This window comes from Glandiceps talaboti, chromosome 17 (assembly GCF_964340395.1).
Source record: "Glandiceps talaboti chromosome 17, keGlaTala1.1, whole genome shotgun sequence".
Lineage (NCBI taxonomy): Eukaryota > Metazoa > Hemichordata > Enteropneusta > Spengelidae > Glandiceps > Glandiceps talaboti.
The window spans coordinates 10,169,201-10,189,607 of record NC_135565.1 but is presented as its reverse complement, the minus strand read 5'-3'; the positions used below and the strand labels follow the sequence as shown (position 1 = coordinate 10,189,607).

Sequence of the window (20,407 nt, the reverse complement as noted above, 5' to 3'; positions counted from 1 at the left end):
TTTGATCTTCTTTTTTTCCTCGTACTCTCTTCATCATTAATAATTTACAAGGTAAAAGCTAACGGTAGTTCCAAAGAATAACTTTACCCAGATGTTTCGCAGTAACCCCGTAATTGTATTTCACAAAAGACAATGAAAAAACCACACTGTATACAATTAGTTTAATAATTGGAAACAATATTACAGGAATCTCATATTAAAATTCGAGCTGGACACTACCTGCAACATTGCTCTAGCAGGAGAAAGTGTAAATGTGGTGGTAACATCTTTCTAAATCACCCGCCTACAACTGCCAATCAAATTATCTCTTTTATACTCAGTATTAGCCTATTGTTGCGAAGCAATACCATTTGAAAATAGGGGTGGAATTTTTTATCGTAGATGAGTCTGATGTTAAAGGATACTTTGACCTCTTAATTTTCCTCTGTCTGACTATTTTAATATTGAGTACATGCCATTATTCCATAAAACCGTCTGTATTTAGTACGTCGTGTGTATAACTCCCTCCCCCGAGAGTGCTGCACGCCCCTTGGTAGTCAAATACAACACGCTGTAAACACTGGCCTGGTGATAAATAATTTTCTGACGGGTGATTGGTGTTCTCTCTTAATACGATAAACCACGTTTGGGAGGTTCTAAAATGTAATTACATTAAGGGGTGGTAGCTTACTGTAGGCAGATAAAAAAAATAGTGTTATACTAAACGAATTAAAATATACTTTTCTAAAAGGTGTACACATGAGAAATTACAGAATTATGTGGTTTGATTGCAGTGAATTCAAAATAAGGGTGGCAGTTTTACTGCGACCCCAGTGTGGACTTTATTAACGTCCCTGGTATGTAATGGTTGGGAGTACTCTGACGTCACTTATTCGCTAAATGTATTCTTGCAAAATTTCAGCTGGGGGAGGACATGTTGACTGTGTTGGGGGAAATATGGCTAGAAATGGAGTCGTAATTAGGGGGTTAAACGCAAGGACTAGTCACCGAGATACCCCAAACATTGAAAGGACACATTAGAGAATAATTGCAACGTATATATGGTAGTATTAGAACCGAGGGAACGAAAGAAAAAGAGAACGAACGACTTGTGGTGTCATCGCTTTTAAGAGTTTAAACCATTTGCCGCTGTTAGCAGTCCAAAATTAGCCATTGTTCGGAACAGTACATGGAAATGCATTATATCTCAGCGACGGAGAAAATCAAACAAAGGTAAAGTATACATTCTTCAGTTTTTTGACTTAATGTCTCGTATTTCGACTTGAGGCACACGTTTTCAGACAGATGTTCTCTGTCTCGCAAAGTAGACGGACTTGTTTAAACCCTGCGTGTACACTAACTCTATCGATTGTTGACTTCAACTTGGATTGTGACGTGTGACCGATCTGTTTTCGTGGAAATTTGCAGTCTTGTTGTCAGGAATGAATCTAGGAACGAAGCCGTGCTCTGCCGATTTCATCTTCAGTGAAAATCCAAGGAAAGATGGCCATAGACAGGTTACCATCGTCAACTCGTGAGTCACATTGTACCGTCTATATAAAGTAACACGATGTCTCATCAGTAGTGAACGATGCATGGCGGAGGCCATATCAGGGGATGAACGTTATTTTATGCTTTGACCCAAATAACAAAGAATTTTTTCATGTCAGAATATTATTTAGATCAAAGTATGTCGAAAATTGACGAGAAATCGCATAATTAGCGCGAGGTGTCTTCGATTTGAGTAAGACAGCGTGTGTTTATGTCACAGCTTGCCAACGTATTGTTTGCCCAAATAGACTAAAATGGCTTCGTGGCCATTGAATGCACTGCACTGAATTACAAAACACGATGGCACGGCGTGCAATTTCGCGTATGAACGTTTGTACCAGACACTGACTGTCCTGGAAAAAAAAAACTAACTAGCAACGACAGTGGTGATCTCGTATAGCACATTATTTATGGGTGTACTGAAACAGGAAATGTTCTAAGATACATATTACGTACATTCTAGGTATAAATTAAATAGCTGGGTCACATCACAGGAGACGTAAACAAGTATTGAAGTACTAACAGTGCAGTGAACGTGAATGGCAAAACTTCTAGAAGGGTAATTCTGAACCTCAACTTAAATATATTAAGGGACTGTTAAGGTGTGTATTCTGATCACAATATTTGAAAAAAGTCACAATGAATATCATAATCAAAAAATAAATACATTGGTCACACCGTTAGCACAACTGTAGCTGTACATAATTAATTTGCCTGTAGATTTTTTGTTTTTAAGTATTTTTTTAATCATTCCAGGGTTTGCACTCAAAACTAACACTGATAAAAAACTGAAAAACAAATACTATTCTATAACTAATGCAACATGGTACAAGTACTATGTGTGATTTTTTGCGAAAGACTTATTTTTGCTTTTCCATGGAAAACAAAAAAAACCAAAAACTAAAAATGAGTAACAAAAATACTTTCTTGTACATGAACACAATGTACGAGTCTGGTCATTAGTAAAAATTATTCTTTGGGAACTTGTTGAAGATGGTAAATTGCAAAGTGGCGAAAATATTTATCACAGTATTGTAGTTATACTGTAGTGCAGATGGAATTGTACAACATGATGTACACAGGAACTGAGATGAGAGGGAGTGTTCACTGCATAAATAACTCATTGTTTTCAACATGAAGTAACACAGCCATCTCATTGGCCACTTTAGTGTGCGTTCTGGAGAGATTTAAAAGATGAAATCCTGGGGTGAGACTTTGCCCAATTATATTGACATTACTAGATATGCATTTCTGATTTCATGCCTTGCAAATAAATGTGCAGTAACACCTAAACAGTTAAACAAATATAGGGAGATGATATCGATTTACTGAAGTAAAATGACTCAAATGCTGTCTTGCACAGTTTTTATTGCTAATCAACCCATTATAAGTGAATCAATGAAATAAATGAGAATATTTTATGTGATTTTTTTTTTCTGTTGAGGTTAACCCCATATCACTAGATACTCCTGATAGTTAGCACTGATAGTGAGATATGCACTGACAAAATAAAACCGCAGTAACTCTAGTCATTATACCTTTTGCAAACCTAAACAGATAAAAAAATAAAAAAAAATATGACAAAAACACAAAAATACATTTAAAAAAATTATTATGCAGCAATGAGAAATCCACCATTCAGTTTTTCCAATTCTATATCACACTTTCTTTGCATATCACAGAGCTAGAAATTACAATTTAAAAAAAAAATTAGCAGTAGTCCAGAACACAGTCAGGTAAATATATCTCAACTACCAAATTAGCAGTAGTCCAAGACACTCATAAACATTGTATCTAGACTACCAAATTAGCAGTAGTCCAAGACACTCATAAACATTGTATCTAGACTACCAAATTAGCAGTAGTCCAAGACACTCATAAACATTGTATCTAGACTACCAAATAAGCAGTAGTCCAAGGCACATAGACTACTAAACATTGTATCTAGACTACCAAATTAGCAGTAGTCCAGGACACATACATGTACACTACTAAACATTGTATCTAGACTACCAAATTAGCAGTAGTCCAAGACACATAGACTACTAAACATTGTATCTAGACTACCAAATAAGCAGTAGTCCAAGGCACATAGAAAGGTGATAGTATACTAGTGACTAGTCCAATGGAAATGAAGCCATTTCACTTGGCAAAGTGTGATTACTAAGTATAGAAATAAATAAAATTCCAGTTCTGTATCCATGAAGAGAAAGCGACACCTCATAACATTAACTTGCACAAAAAGTGAGACCTTGAAGTAAGAACGTAGAATCACATTTTACTCATAAATAATTTTTTGAAAAAAAGGAAGTACATACATGTACTTCTAAAGAAGTTCTACCTCTGTCAGCTGAAAAGGTCACCATGACTATGATTTGAGTGACCTTGGTCTCGGACATTATTTACTGGCACTTGAGATCAGCCAGATGGTATCGCCATGGTTACACAACATACCAGTATCAGGTAAAGTTGGTAATTGTAGAGTTTAGATTTGAAAACAGTTGCCGGGTACATTGTCCATACCATTGTTAGACCTGGTACATGTAGTTTGATCTCTGGTCTGTGTTCTCAGTAATACAATGGTTGATATAAACAATCACGGTATTCAGTTACTGTACAGTTTCTCAGCATGCACACCAGTCCACTAGTAGTACTATGAAACCTAGCCTAGATCCTTTACACCGGCGGATTTCGACTATGTCCTCTCCACAAACACGGTAGACTTGTGCTAATGGTTTTGTATTCAAATCTAAGATTAGATTCCCGATTGTAGACAGTGACAGTTCAGTCCCATTTTAGATACGTCCAAATCCATCATGACATTGATCCCGTCGTGATTGGCTGATCTTGTCTACAGACACACAGCTCCGACCTCCTCATTGATTCTGATTATGTGAAAATTTTAACGTTTTAACTTGTGTGATTTCATTGAAAATCTTTACTGTTCCAATTTGGAATGTTTTGTTGGAAAACGTGAAATTACCAATATTAATGAGGATGCTGTGGAAAATCATGCACTTACCAATGTTGAGTATTAAAAATTATAAAACTTATTCATATAGAGGAGTCTGTGGGAAATAAACTTACCTATAATGGGTGATTTTTTAGTAAAAAATCATAAACTTACAATGTACATGTACCAATATATACCAATTACCACACACTACATGTACACTGTATTGCATTACATTACCACACACTACACTGCACTGCACTACCACACACTACACTACACTGCCCTGCATTACATTACCACACACTACACTGCCCTGCAGTACCACATATTACACTGCACTGCATACATTACCACACACTATACTGCACTGCAGTACCACATATTACACTGCACTGCATACATTACCACACATTATACTGCAATGCATTACATTACCACACACTGCACAGCACTACATCACCACAGTGCACTGCATTGCACTACCACACACTACACTACACTACACAACACTGCACTGCATTACATTGTACATTACCACACTCTACTACCACACACTACACTGCACTGCATTACCACACACTACACTGCACTGCATTACCACACACTACACTGTACAGTACACTGCAGCTGCACTAGTATACACCCACCACACAATACATGTACTATACCATATGCAGTATTGATCCTAATAAATTGATCCAACACTGCCTCATGTGGGTTTTACTTGAATTACTGATTGATGTTCCCATGACATGTACATTGTACATGTACAAATTGTATGTCTAATTCTCATCAAATCCAAGCTGTCACTTGATTGAAACATAGATTTATAAAATACTTAATTATTGATGTACATTATATAGCTACATACAGGTCTGTTGATACATATCTAGAGCTATTGATATACATTGTAGCTATATCTATTTATGTACATTGTAGCTAGATCCATCAATATACATTGTAGCTAGATCTACATGTATTCATATAAATTGTAGCTAGATCTTTTTGTGTACATTGTAGCTAGATTGTCAAAATATACATTGTAGCTAGATCTATTTGTAAACATTGCAGCTAGATCTGATATAAATTGTAGCTATATCTATTTTACATACATTGTAGCTATATCTATTTACATTGTATGTACATTGTAGCTATATCTGTCAATATACATTGTAGCTAGATCTATATATAAACATTACAGCTAGATCTGATATAAATTGTAGCTAGATCTATTGATATAAATTGTAGCTAGATCAATTGATGTATAGATTGTAGCTAGATCTATTGATATAAATTGTAGCTAGATCTGTTAATATACATTGTAGTTACATCTATTGATATACATGTACATTGTAGCTAGATCTACATGTATTGATGTATAGATTGTAGCTAGATCTATTGATATACATTATTCTACATGTACATGTATGGTAGCTAGATCTATCGATATACATTGTAGCTAGATCTATAACAATATACAATGTACATGTATATTACAATAGATCTATTAATAGAAATATAAACCTACAAGGTCCTACATGTACATGTACAACTGTAGGTGCTTGATTGCTGTAAACATCACTGTTGTACATCCTACATACATATACGTTCAGGTTTGAAAAACATGTTTGTTATCCCCTCATATGGTAGAAGAATGTTATGATGCCGATGACGACTGTGATATGATGATGACGACTATCTGATGTGATGACGACTCTCTGATGTGTTTACATGCAAGAATTAAAATAATGTCGTTGTACGTGGTGGTACACCCAGTTAACCTTTTGCTGTGTGTGTGTAATGATAGATACATGTTGACCTTGTGATACCAAAACTCAATGTACATGTAATTAATCATGATGGAAAACAGGGCTAGCATAGGACATGGAACTCCAGTAGTTAACGCTGTTTTATCAGTATTATGCTATAGACCTTGGGGACAGCACCATTGGCCAGCGCAGGTACGTGTACATGTAGGTGGTATGCAGCCATACTCAATACCCCCTATTTTAGACCATTACAGATTTTTAGAAGATAATTTTTCAACCAAAATACTTTTGAATTGTACAAATGTAGTAGTTTCATATTAATAAGAGGAATGGTGGATTGCAAAATTTAGTTTTCACTGTTGTATTATTTTCCCTCCGGAGGCAACATTTTTTTTGGGGGCAATTGATAGCATACTTATGATTTGACAAAGGACATGGACCCTGTTTTTGACCAATCAAAATTGAAAATAATGTAGAGAATGGATTCCATTTTAGACTCAAGCTCAAACACAAGACAAATAAAACAGACCTTATTTTTGACCAAAGGACTAGAAAATGTAGCCCAAAGGGTGACACATATATGTATAGTCAAATAGGAGAGTTACTCCCTTGGGATTATAGAAACCTGATAATCTATCACAACATAGAACTCCAGTACAATACTGCTATAGAATCCCTGTATTCTATAATAGAACAGAATTCCAGTACCTCACTGTTACAAAACTGCAGTATTCTATCATTAGGAGACAATAATTCCTGTATTTTTGTTTGAATGTGTATACATTTGTATCTTGACTTACAACTTACACATGGCATGATAAAGTACACTGTGTGTGAAACGTTTGATTTGAAAAAGAGGAAACAGTTTTATGTTGTTATATCGGTCGATTGAAAGAGGAAATGCACCATACATGTAATGTATAAAAAGTGAAACATTTGTGTCTCAGTATACACTTGTTAGCAGTTAGTCTTTACATAAATTATGATAGTCATACATTTAGATGTACATTTATGTATGTGTAAAATGAATGTACAAATTAGACACATTATGCATGTACAATGTAGATATTGTAATTTGTAAAATTGCTAATAATTATAATAAATGTACAAATGAACAAACAAGACGTGCATTATGGACATCGAGTGACTACTGATGATCGTAAATGTACAAACTAGATGTTACGTGTACAGATATTGTATTGCTACTATTCATAAATGTACAAACTAGATGTTACGTGTACAGATATCCTATTGCTACTATTCATAAATGTACAAACTAGATGTTACGTGTACAGATATCCTATTGCTACTATTCATAAATGTACAAACTAGATGTTACGTGTACAGATATCGTATTGCTACTATTCATAAATGTACAAACTAGATGTTACGTGTACAGATATCGTATTGCTACTATTCATAAATGTACAAACTAGATGTTACGTGTACAGATATCCTATTGCTACTATTCATAAATGTACATGAGATTTGTATTATTGACTTCATATCACTAGTGATTATCGTAAACGTACAAACGGAATGTGTTATCCGTACATATATATTGCTACTAATTATCGTAACATACTAATGAGGCAGTGTTATCTAAACAGACAGTGTATTGCTAGTAATTATCATATTCAAATGAGTCGTGAGTTATATGTATGCAATGTTCTACCTAGGATAGATTGCAAAGATGGCAGCTAATTTGCATATTAATTTACATATACATAACATGGTAATTTGCATATTTGTTTGCATAGTGATTAGCAAATAATATGCATGTCTTCAACACTGGAACAAACTCTGACATGTTTATTTTAACACATACATGTACATTGAGGATCAGCCATTTCTCTTCATGTGAAAGTATTATAATGATTTTGTCATTCAAAGATTACTAAAGCTCAAGGATGGTAGAACACTTTTTGAAGCATGGTAGAAACCTGCCAAGCATGGCATGGGAAGGATGGTGTGTGCACCATGTTTTCTCTATAGTGGGGAGAACACCGTGTACGGTCATCATCGCATCGCTCCGTATTATCATAAACGTACAAACGGAGACATGTGTTATGCGCCACAGACATCATACTGTTACTAATTATACACATATCATGATCCATTCCATTCATTGTCTATAAATATCAATTTCCTGTTTTCACTGTACACTGTGTGTGCTCTTGGTACCATATGTGTCTCCAACATGTTGGTCCACAGAATTACATCCAGATTCAGTCATTTACATGTACATTGTATTTACAAATTTACAAAGCCAATCCCATGTGTTATCAGCAAGATTTTTTTTTTGTCCTTTATCATTTGGTCACATGATGGTGACTATTTGATGAGTACTTCATAAGCAGATACAATCTAAATGGGCTTCCCATATATGTTACAGATCAGCCCCATTAAATTTGTCACTTTTGATACAAGGTTTTGAAAAATGATACTGGCTTAAGTATTAAAACTATGTAATATTACCGACCACACCACTGTATAATTACTTGGGCTCCAAACTTTATAGCAAAAGACACTGAGCAATGTGTAATGTGCAGGCCCCAATATTAGCAGTAGTCCAGGTCATGATAGAATACATGTACCAAAGGTTGTATCGAGACTATCATACAGTGTAATACCAAATTTACATTTTGTATAAGGTGGTTGTCTGTCAGACCATTGGAAATCATTAGGAAATTGTAGCTGAAAGTGTTCACTTTGGCTTGATCTGAGTACAAAGCGTAGAGATATAATTCAAGCCCTGCATTACATGCAGTGTACATTGTCTACCCCTTGTATTGCGCACACACGTCAATGGATGATGTTGAAGGGGTTAATGCTGTGAGGTCAAAGGTCGTATGATTGCTGTTTCATTGTATTCACATCTGTTTTCACAATGAACAATGAGATTGATAGAGGAGTGGGGCCAACATATTTCTTGTTGGGGCAGACGTTTTGTAAAATTTCTGGTAGTTAATTGACTTTTACATGTAACTATTCTTTGTGTACTCCCAAGGGAGTTGAGAAAGTTAAAGGACCATGTGCCTTTATAGGTCTGTGCCATTTGATAATAAGAAGTGTATATCTGTGTTTAGAATTCTGTAAAGAATAGGTACCTCATAAATAATTGTTGTTATTGTTATATTTTTGACATTAACAATTTCATATTGAAATTCTATACAGAATTTTATTATCTAAAACGTTTTCATTTTCTTTTAAGAAGTCAAAAGCTAAATTTCAATTCTTGGTGATTGTCTCAGCAATTTCTTACGTGTATCTCACAAACATTTTCAAAAGAAACATTTTTAGTAATTTTCTTTGATTTGCACAAACAGTATTGAAACACAGCAGTATGTTAATAGTTAAGTTTGTATTATTGTAATTCAGGGCTCGAAATTAACTGTAGTCCCATGTCCTGGCACAGATTACCAATTCTTGTCATGGGGCTGCCATAATTTGCAGCTGGTAGCCCACTCAGGCTACCACTAATTATGCAAAGATTTAAAGGATGGGAAATTTAAAGAAATGAAAGTATTTTAATAACGAATATATTTCCAATATAGGAACTCTGTTTTAAATATAGGACTATTGGTCACCATCCTTGAGATACAATATACCAATTTCTGAAACTGGTAGACTACGAGGACTAACAAAGAAAAAAAAGTTAATTTTGAACCCGGGTAATACAGTATGTAACTATATGTGTGTGTGTGTGTGTGTGTGTATGGTACAGAAATAAAATACTCTGAAATGATATCTACAGTGTGTCGTCTAATGATAGCCAAATTTTGTTGTTGTGAGTCAAAATGAGAAAAACTGGGATTTCTTGTAATGTAGTTTATTTCAAAAGAAGATAGTAAGAGATGGGGGGGGGGGCACCAAATTTTAGTGCATCACTAGAAATTGTGTGCATCAGTGGTGCGTCAAATTGGCTTAGAGGGCACAATGGATATCTACATTGTACAAATTACAATGTACATGGATGTACATATATATTCCACCACACTCAGACATTTAAAGTATATATAACAGATCATACCTAATATAACTCAAAAGAATGACATCTGTTTTGCTTGCCCAGTGTTAGTCTGATGTTATCATACACAGTGTTCTCCCCACTATAGAGAAAGCATGGTGTAGACACCGTCCTTGCCATCTAGGCCGTCATGCTTGGCAGGTTTCTGTAATGCTTCAAAAGTGTTCTCACGTCCTTGACCTGTAGTAGTTTTTTGAATGATAAAATCCTAGTAGTACCTTCACATGAAGAGAAATGGCCGAATGGCTCAATGTACATGTGTGTATGTGTTAAAATAAACATGTCAGAGTTGGTTCCAGTGTTGAGGCGATATGCATACATGTACAGTATTATATGCTGATCACTGTGCAAACCAATATGCAAATTACCATGCTATTTTATATGTAAGTTAATATGCAAATCAGTTATCACCATGTTTGCATCCAGCCTTAGAAACCCTACCCTACCAGTGTGCCCTCTCAGCCCAATTTGACGTGCAATGCACTGAGGCACACAATTTCTATTGACACACTAAAATCTGGTGTTCCCCTATCTCTTACATGTACTATGTGGTGACTCACAACCAATACCAGTTTTTATCATTTTGACTCACAACAACAAAATTTGGCTATCATTAGAGGGCATACTGAACCCTACCCAGGAAGTACATTTTGTATATTATGTTCCTTTATAGATGCAAAGTTATAAAACACCTCTGAATGTCATGTATTGTCAAAGTCATGATATAATTTTAATTAATATATATTTATTTCTGATTGTCATTGAGAGTGTAGTGGGGGTCACAGATTCAGTCAGTAGAAGGGCTACTCACAATGTTGAGGCAATGTGATTTCTATACAGTGCTCTGAATGTCAAAGTGAAGGAATCCAATCCAGCTGTCTGTAACTATGACTCTCTTAAATACATATATATGTATGTGTATATATTTCAGATACATAAGTAAATTGCAAGCATTTTGATTCATGTTTACCTATTTACTTTATTAATTTAAGATTTTTTCCTGTAATTGACTCAAGATTTTGTTATCTCTTGATCTTTAGAAATGTCGAATCAAGAAAGTTTGCAGATGCACTTCGGTTCCCAGACCAGTGCCTTTTCCAGCGTGAAAAAACGACGCATCGAAAGCGGGGAACGAAAGTGCGATAGGAATGCCAACCCAAGTATTGACAACCTGTCTGTGCCCAGTACGAGTTCACTTAATTTGGTGAACCCAACAGTGGTGCGCAGTAGTAAACTATCGGGTAACAAAAATGGGGCGTCGAAAAACTTTATACGTGCATCTACCATCAAGCTTTTAGATACCTATCAGAAATGTGGACTGAAGCGCAAAAGTGAAGAACTTGACAACAGTAACCATGACCACCATGTTCAGCCTAGCAACCATAGCAGTGGACAAAATCTAGTGACCACATCAACGAAAACAACGTCAAAGAACAGTACATCCAACAGTGAAGGTGACTATCAGTTAGTACAACATGAAGTCTTGTATTCACAGACCAATCGTTACGAAGTCCTTGAGTTTTTAGGACGTGGAACTTTCGGTCAGGTTGTAAAGTGCTGGAAACGAGGAACCAATGAGATTGTAGCGATTAAGATTCTTAAAAATCATCCATCTTACGCCCGTCAGGGACAAATAGAGGTTAGCATCCTAGCACGGTTGAGTGCCGAAAATGCTGACGAGTTCAACTTTGTGCGAGCATACGAATGCTTTCAGCACAAAAACCACACTTGTTTGGTGTTTGAAATGCTCGAACAGAATTTGTATGATTTCTTGAAACAGAGTAAATTTAGTCCCATGCCTCTAAAGTACATCCGGCCAGTCACTCAGCAGGTTCTTGTTGCATTACTCAAACTGAAGAATCTGGGATTAATTCATGCTGATTTGAAGCCAGAAAACATCATGTTAGTGGATCCAGTACGGCAGCCCTACAGAGTCAAAGTTATTGACTTCGGTTCTGCGAGTCATGTCTCCAAAGCAGTGTGCTCCACATATTTACAGTCCCGTTACTACAGGTATGTCATTAACAGTTCTGTCTAAACTCTCCCTTTTGAGGCTGATTGTGGGCTGAATCTCTGATTCCGCTTTACTTTCTTTACTCATTCTTTATTTCTGAATGGCAATGAGTGAAGCAGGATCACAGATTTAAGTCAGTAGATTGGCTACTTACTTATTCGTGTCATTGAAAAAATAGATAATGCCATGGTGCTTGGCAACCCCAGTATTATATTTGTGCAACTTGGGTATGTTTTACCTTTTTTAAGCCCAGAACAAAAACACTGCACATAATACATTCATTTTCAATTTTTCCATTTTTTAATAGTTTTAAAATAAAAATGACTTTCTCTCTTGCTTGTTTGATGTATTTGCTGGTACATGTGTATCGGTTAATTAAAAAACATTCCCCAAGGTACACATATGTTCATACTCTCGGGAGTCAAATATATCTGTGTGTGTGTCAGCTTCTGTATTCTGGATGCCAACTGTGGTAAACCACTTCTGGTCGAAGTCCCCCAATCAGCACAAAATGTTGTTCATCCAATCAGTGAACCCCAACTGTTATAGTGTGGTGAGCAGTGTATAAGTACATTTCTGTAGCATTCTGAGCTGACAAATATACCATATTTGGACATTACATAACTGTCCCAGTAAACACTAACTTTATGAGGGACTGTGTTATTGGTTAGAATTTTGTGATTGATTAACAAAGACATGATGTTAATGACTGTGTAGGTGGCTGTGGATGAATTTGAAATATTGCATCTCATGCATCTCAGGACTTCTAGAGTAACGACTTTGACTAGACTGTGTGGAGGTGTAAATCATGGTAACGATAATGTATTAGGAACTAGACTACAGCTGTTAATGGTAACAGTTGACATGTATTTGTACATGCCTGTTGTCCAGTGTAGAAGAATTTCACAAGTTTTGCTGGTAAATGGTAACAGTTGCATGTAATCTATAACTCACTGTGTAATGTTACCCTACAGCTAAAGAATGTAGTTATAATTTGTTACATGTATTACTGTGTCAGTCCCGGTATAAATATTGGACTAGCTGGTATAGGCTTTAAAAGGTGCATCAGCTGCAAATGGAACATTTTTTTGAAATGGTTTCATTAGATATAATAACTTTATACTTATAATATTGTAAACCCTGGACAGTGTTGAATAACCTACAGGTAAACATATTGGTGTACAGTATACACATGTATACATGTAGTTTGGTGTAATACAAGTATATCCAATGAAATAGATTTTTCGGTCTGTACCCAGTTACAGTTTTAATTTGTTACATTTCTTCAAGTTCAAGTTTTAAACTGATCTATTTCAACAAGTTCAAGTTTTGATCTCAATTATGTCCTGTCAGCAAGTTAAAGTATGTTTGTTTGTTGACTATATATTACTGTACTCCCCTACACAGCAATACTGCATCAGGTCCTAGAGGAAATAATCAACTGTTATAATTCATTCCACAACTGACAATTTGCCACATAAATCAGACTGAGTTATTGACTTAACTATTTTAGCATTGCACAGTTGGTGAGACCACAGCAGGCTAGTCTATCAATGTTAAAGGCAAAGAATTCTTTAGTTACTGAACAAAGGAAATACATTATGACTGTACTGTAAAGTGTACAAATTGTATTATTATATGGTGTTTTAACCCATTCAGTACTGAAAACTTTGCCGCCAAAATTATTTGAACAAAATTCTTGTTTTATGTAAGTTTTTGGCATATATCAGCTTCATTTTAGACTGGAATTAAAGAAATGTTATTTCGTAATGAAGTAATATTATTATAACTATGAAAATGTTCATATAAATTGGGTCCCAAACTTATTTAAAACTCGTCTCCAGTCATGAAAGGGTTAAAAGCCCATGATTCTATCCCAGGTTTTCACTTTAGTGTGATCTTATAACATAAGGCACAAGTACATGTACATGTATCAGATAGAGTTCTTCCGTTGTTCTGGACCAAGCGTTCCACTAGATTTTCCAGACAACTGTTTTTCTGACCAGAATTTTAATCCTTGTCCATAAAGCTGCACTGGCTGTTAACTGAAGTATTATTTTTGATCAGACAACCATTGCCAACTATATATTTAGTACTGAAAATACAGAATAATTTAACATTGTACATGTTAATCAGAGTTTAGTACAGTAGAGGTTGAAATCATGATTGCATTGGGCCGCTGATTTTAGGGTGTGGACCTAAAAATAATTTGGATTGAATTTATTGTAAATTGTTACATATACCCAAACTTCTCAGTATCTGCAATAGCTTTCTACCTTTATGCTAGATAGTCAAAATAGAACAAGAAGGTCGACTTATTCTCATACCATGCCTATATTAGTGCATGTGAAGTGTGTGGAGCGAAAGTTGTGGTGTCGACCGAGAAATTAAATGTTCGTTATTTGTATGATGTGCCTACATTTGTAGGTGGTAATATTGTATTTCAGGTACTGAGATTTGTTTACCCACAAGTAATTCAGTACTGTTTGGGGTATAATATTACGAGTATGTCGTTATATCAGACAAAAGATTTTTAAAAAAACCAAAAAAACTTTCTAGTTGCAGCTTTGCTAGACAGTGAATTCAATCTACATAAAATTAACAATCTGAAATTGATCGAATAAGGGATGTTACGTCTCGTTGCAGATCTCGCGAGTTTTGCAAATATGCTTAGCAACAGTGATTGTCAAACATGTTGTCAAGCTTTCGCCATGGCCATGTGCGATGATGTTGAGAACAATAGTGTCGCTAAGCATTTGACACTTTCAGATTGACCACCCTCACGTGTGGTTCATGTGAAATCTCATCAGATCTGCCACAAGACTAATTATATTTATAACATGGAGAAAGTGTACAGCATGAAATGTTGAAAGACTTAGCTTAAATTAAAATGACTGCTGCAAGTGTAAATAAAACATTAGTAGATGCAAGGTTTGGAGACTGACGTGGTTTTCAGTTCTGTTTTATTTGAAAAAAAAGTGTTTTTAAAGACATGGAAAACTATACTGCCAAGCATTGTATGACAAGTGAAATCATAAAAATGTGCTATTATTTAACTAGTGTATGTACTATAAATAAAAGTAAGTATGCAAGTTATGAATTAAGTAAGAGTAAGTACTATAAATTAAGTAAGCATATTTATACTTAGAATTAAGGAAGTGTACACACTATAAATTAAGCATACACTTTCAATTAAATAAGTATATGTACTATAAATTAAGTAAGTGTATGTACTATAAATTATATACATATAAGTACATGTACTATAATACTATGGCAGATGTTAACTGTTTCATTTATAGCACACAATTTATGCCTTCATCTCGAGGATAATTTTTTGTATTTTTATTATTATTATTGATATTTGACTTTTTCCTTAATTCTCTTTGAATTTTAATGATAAGGCCGAATAAAAAAAATTGTTTGATTCTGGTTACCCAACCCCACCTCGTTTTTCATACTGATCCTAAACTTTTTTTTTACGTATTCAAGAAAGAAATGATAAAATCGCAAAAATTGTAGGTCTCACAAAAAATAGTGGGTTCAGAAACTGACATCAACTTAAAAAGACAATATAAAACTGTTCTTTCAATCTGTAATGGCTGTACATCTGATGAGAAGAAACCAATAACACAGAGACCATATGGGAAACAACGGAACACATAACTACCTGAACTAGACACTCATGTGTAAATATATATATACATATATATACATATATATACCATATATATATGTGTGTGTGTGTGTGTGTGTGTGTGTGTGTGTGTGTGTGTGTGTGTGTGTGTGTGTGTGTGTGTGTGTGTGTGTGTGTGTGTGTGTGTGTGTGTGTGTATGTATATATAAAATGAAATAAAGAATCTACCTACCCCACCTATTCTAAAATTGAGTGTAATCAGAACCACATAATTTTATTTATTAGGCCTAATACATGTAAAGTTGTACATTTTCCTTTAGGGTTAATTTATGCATACATTATATATGTACTTTGCAACATAAGGGCCTCATTCATAGATATGAATTATACAAAACATGAGACATTTAATTCAAAATTGAAAAAAATAATTTGTAGGCATTTTACATCTTGTCAATGTGTATATACATATGGCATCACTTTTGGGATACATGTTACACGCAAGTTTATACAGTACATGTATATTATATATTTATTGTAATGTCTGTCAAAAGACTTGGGGATAATAGAAATACTAGTTAAAAAGGCGTTTCCACTTCCAGCGATGCATACAAAAAATGCATGTGTATAGCAACATCTTTCTAAAATGTCATTCTGGGATTTTTTATGACATTCAATGAAAAATTGAAAAAGAAAAATGTTGAGATATCTTGCATCGAGTGTAAATGAAGTTTTTATGATAAATATATAACATTTCTGGATATATATAATTTATTACCAGGCACAAGCCAAGTTGAACAACAAATATGGCATTTATTGTATACACTTGTTGTATGTCATGACAACGCATGTCTACGTCACAACAACATGTATCTACGTCATTGGTTCAAAATATGAGTCAAACGCTTAAAATTGCCATTGCTTTCAAAAATATTATTGTCGATGGTATAATTATATTATGTCCAATATTTTTCTTCGTTCAGCCAGAAAATACTCATGACCTAACGGTTTTGTCATTGCTCGCAACGTTTTTGCAACTCATTGTGGAAAGGTCCCTTAGGTCACTTGTATTTTCCTTGACTGAACAAAGAAAAATATTGGGAATAATATCTAATCGTCAGATAAAATACTTCAGGACGAGCAAAACGAGAAAAATAACTCTGCCCACATCTTGAATTATAGTGTTTGTGACATTTAGAATACTCGTTATAATACAGTTCATTTCTTGTTAGCATTTATACTTGTTAAAATGATATAAAATATGTATACTAAAGTGATAAATTTTGATTAGAGTTTTCCGCGGTGTTGAATATCAGACTCTGGAAATAGGACAGATAGAGTCCCAGATCTCACGATATATCACGTGAGCCATTGCATACATTTAGCAATCATGTGAGGGTGGTCAAGCTGAAAGTGTCCAACACTTAGCCACACTATTGTTCTCAATGTCATCGCACATGGCCATGATGAAAGATTGACCACGATCACATGTTTGACGACCGTTGTTATGCATATTTGCATATCTCGTGGGATCTGCAACGAGATTTAAATCCCAAATTGAATTCATAACTTGTGAACTACTTACTATAAATTCACAAAAAGATACTGAAATATTGATTTATTGAGAAACTGGACGAGATAAAATAATCACTGAAAATGTACTGCAAAACCTGGAAATTTTTGCTAAAGATTTATTTTCACTTTTTTCACTAGAAAATATAAACGCAAAAATAATTTGTGACTAAAATGCGTTCGTGTACATGAATGCAATGTACCAGTCTCATCATTAGTAAAAATTAGTCTTTGAGAATTTGCTGAAAACTGTAAAATCACAAAATTTCTAGTAGTGAAAATATCTAGGTTTACAGTATTTGAAAATTGCTGACCAGATGACCTTTTGCATTGAGTTTTGTTGAGGTCACGCTGACTGCAAACAGGAAATTTGAGAATACAGCGCCCTCGCTCAAGTTGGGTGTATCATCACCTATAATGTCATAGTACCGTTTCTTAACAGTGTTGTCCCTTGGTATAACAGTAGAAGTGTAAATCAGGGATGTGTTTCATATTGTTCACACATCAGGGAAAGAAGCAGTGCTCTATGATTAACCAAGTACCATGTAGCCAAGTACCCCCAAGGTACACACAGACAGGAAGTAGAGCGCCACCATGTGGCAAATTTGGAAAGGCCTATTGTTAAAATACCAATGAGTAGAGAGTCGCATAGCGGTGATTTTATTCTTACAATGTAAACCTACACTGGCTGTAACTTGGTATTATTGTTTTCAATCGGACAGCCAACAATATCTTCAGTGAAAATTGTTAAAATGCCAATAATTCAGTTGCATTGTTCAGTGTATATTAATTAGACTCGGGTTGATATTATCTGCATTAGCTGTAACTGGGGTATTACATTTTTTACCAGAGAACAAACAATATGTACATTCACTGGAAATTGTCCAGATACTAATATTAGAACATTGTGCATGTTAAAGTGGCCATATGGGTATTTATTTCGGATTATTTTTATTTTATAAAACAATTTTATCATGACTTTGTACTTGAAAAATGAATGTGTAATAACATAGACCAAGTCTGTGTTTGTAACTCAATACATTGAAAATGATAAAATGTAAGTAAAAAAAGTTTGTTATTTTACATACAAAAGCAAACATTTTAAACATTTTTTTTTAGCGTTTTGCAATGTATTGAGTTACAAACACAGACTTTGTATATGTTGTTTCACGTTGATTTTTCAAATAGAATGCCACGATAAAATTGTTTTATAACTTAAAAATCCAAAATAAATACCCAATCCTCATTCATGGCTAATTTAATCAGAGATTGATTTTATCTACAAGTAGTAGTAACACTAACAGGTTGAAATTGTGATCGTTTGGGGGTGCTAATATTTGGATGTAGGCTCAAAAATCAGTTTGATTCGATTTGATTGCACTATATTATGTGTACAGCCTACACATACATAGATTTATCCACAAGTAATTCTGTTTGGGGTGTAAATCATTATAATTTATATCTTACAAAAAGTTTAAAAGATATTTCTTGTTGCCACTAGTGAAGCTCTAAGTACAATGTCGTTATAGTAACAGGTTGAAATTTTGATTGCCTTGGGATGCTTTGGGTGTAGTTTTGGGTGTAGATTCAAAAATCAATTTGATTAGACTTATTGTACCATTATTATATATACCTACAGCTATGCAAATAGGTTTACCTGCATGTGATTCAGTACTGTTGGACAGAGTGTACAAATTACAATATATCATATCTAACAAAACTGTTTTTAAAAAAAATTCCAGTTGCCATTAGCTGCAGTATGTGTCTATGTTTGCCATAAATTTGATAACATGAATAACGCAATCTCTGTCAAAAAGTAACTTTTTTGTGAGTGCATTTCCTCAACAAATCTAACGTCAACACTAGTTTTTAGGTGTACCCAAAATTTTGTGTCACTTAATCATATATTCTGTTATTCAATTTGCTTTGTTTTACGGGTTGTCAGTGGCTGAGTGGTGAAACCGCCTGCCTCTTACAACTGCAGTTGGCATTCGAACCCATTAATTGTTTGATTGAATTTACCATGCTGCAAGTAAGAAGAGTGTCGTTCAGTTTGACTCTACTGAACAATACAGGTTTTCCCCGGGTACTCCAATTTCCTCCTGCACTATCACTGAACCAAAGGAGCCTATACATGTACATGTATATGTAAATGGGACTAGCTCCCGTTGGTTATCTGATAAAAAAAATGAATACATTTTCTGCATTCATTTTGTTACTCGTGGTCATTAAATAATGCGTCAATATGAAACATATCATTATTTTATTGTCCCCAAAAAAAGCACTTTGAAAACACATTCTGTTCTAGCACATAGCCCTTTTATCTTCACTGAGTGAAAGGAAAACATACCAAACTTGTAAGATTTGAAAATATTCTCTTAAATGTCAACATGGAAGTTATTATTGTATTAATATTTCTGATCAGGTGATCTTTTAATAATGTCTGATAAGCTGATTGTGTGGAGTCTGATCAGCTGATTGTGTGGAGTCTGATCAGCTGATTACATGTATGTGGAGTCTGATCAGCTGATTGTGTGGTATGTGATCAACTGGGTATGGAATCTGTGAATATTACATGAATATGGCACCTTGATCAACTGATCATTGTAATGTGGAGTCTGTAATCAGCTGATTGTGAATGCATGGGTTGAATCCTTTCAATGACTGTGAGGTGAGTAGACCATTGTGATGCTGTATGGGTTTAAGTATCGAAGTGAGAGGAAACTAGAGTGCCTAGGGAAAAACCTACTGTATATTGTTTGATGGGGTCAAACTGAATGTCAGTCTTCTTGCTAGCTTTCTTACTACGTGGCAAGTTTCATCATAACACCAGACTAGCACTCAAACCCTGACCCACTGTTGTAAGAAGTAAAATGGCTTAACCACTTGGCCGCCAACAACC

At 34.8% G+C, this 20,407-nt stretch overlaps 1 protein-coding gene across 3 annotated transcripts in view; it reads left to right on the top strand.

The window, feature by feature from the left end:
• The first annotated feature begins 900 nt into the window (after window positions 1–900).
• Window positions 901–20,407, top strand: part of LOC144447942 (homeodomain-interacting protein kinase 2-like) — a 34,317-nt gene continuing 14,810 nt past the window's right edge. For all 3 annotated transcript variants that reach the window (XM_078138055.1, XM_078138056.1, XM_078138054.1), the window contains exons 1-2: window positions 901–1,212; window positions 11,326–12,298. In XM_078138055.1, coding sequence (XP_077994181.1) covers window positions 11,328–12,298 — 971 coding nt within the window. In that variant the 5' untranslated portion in view covers window positions 901–1,212; window positions 11,326–11,327. The remainder of the gene's footprint in view (window positions 1,213–11,325; window positions 12,299–20,407) is intronic.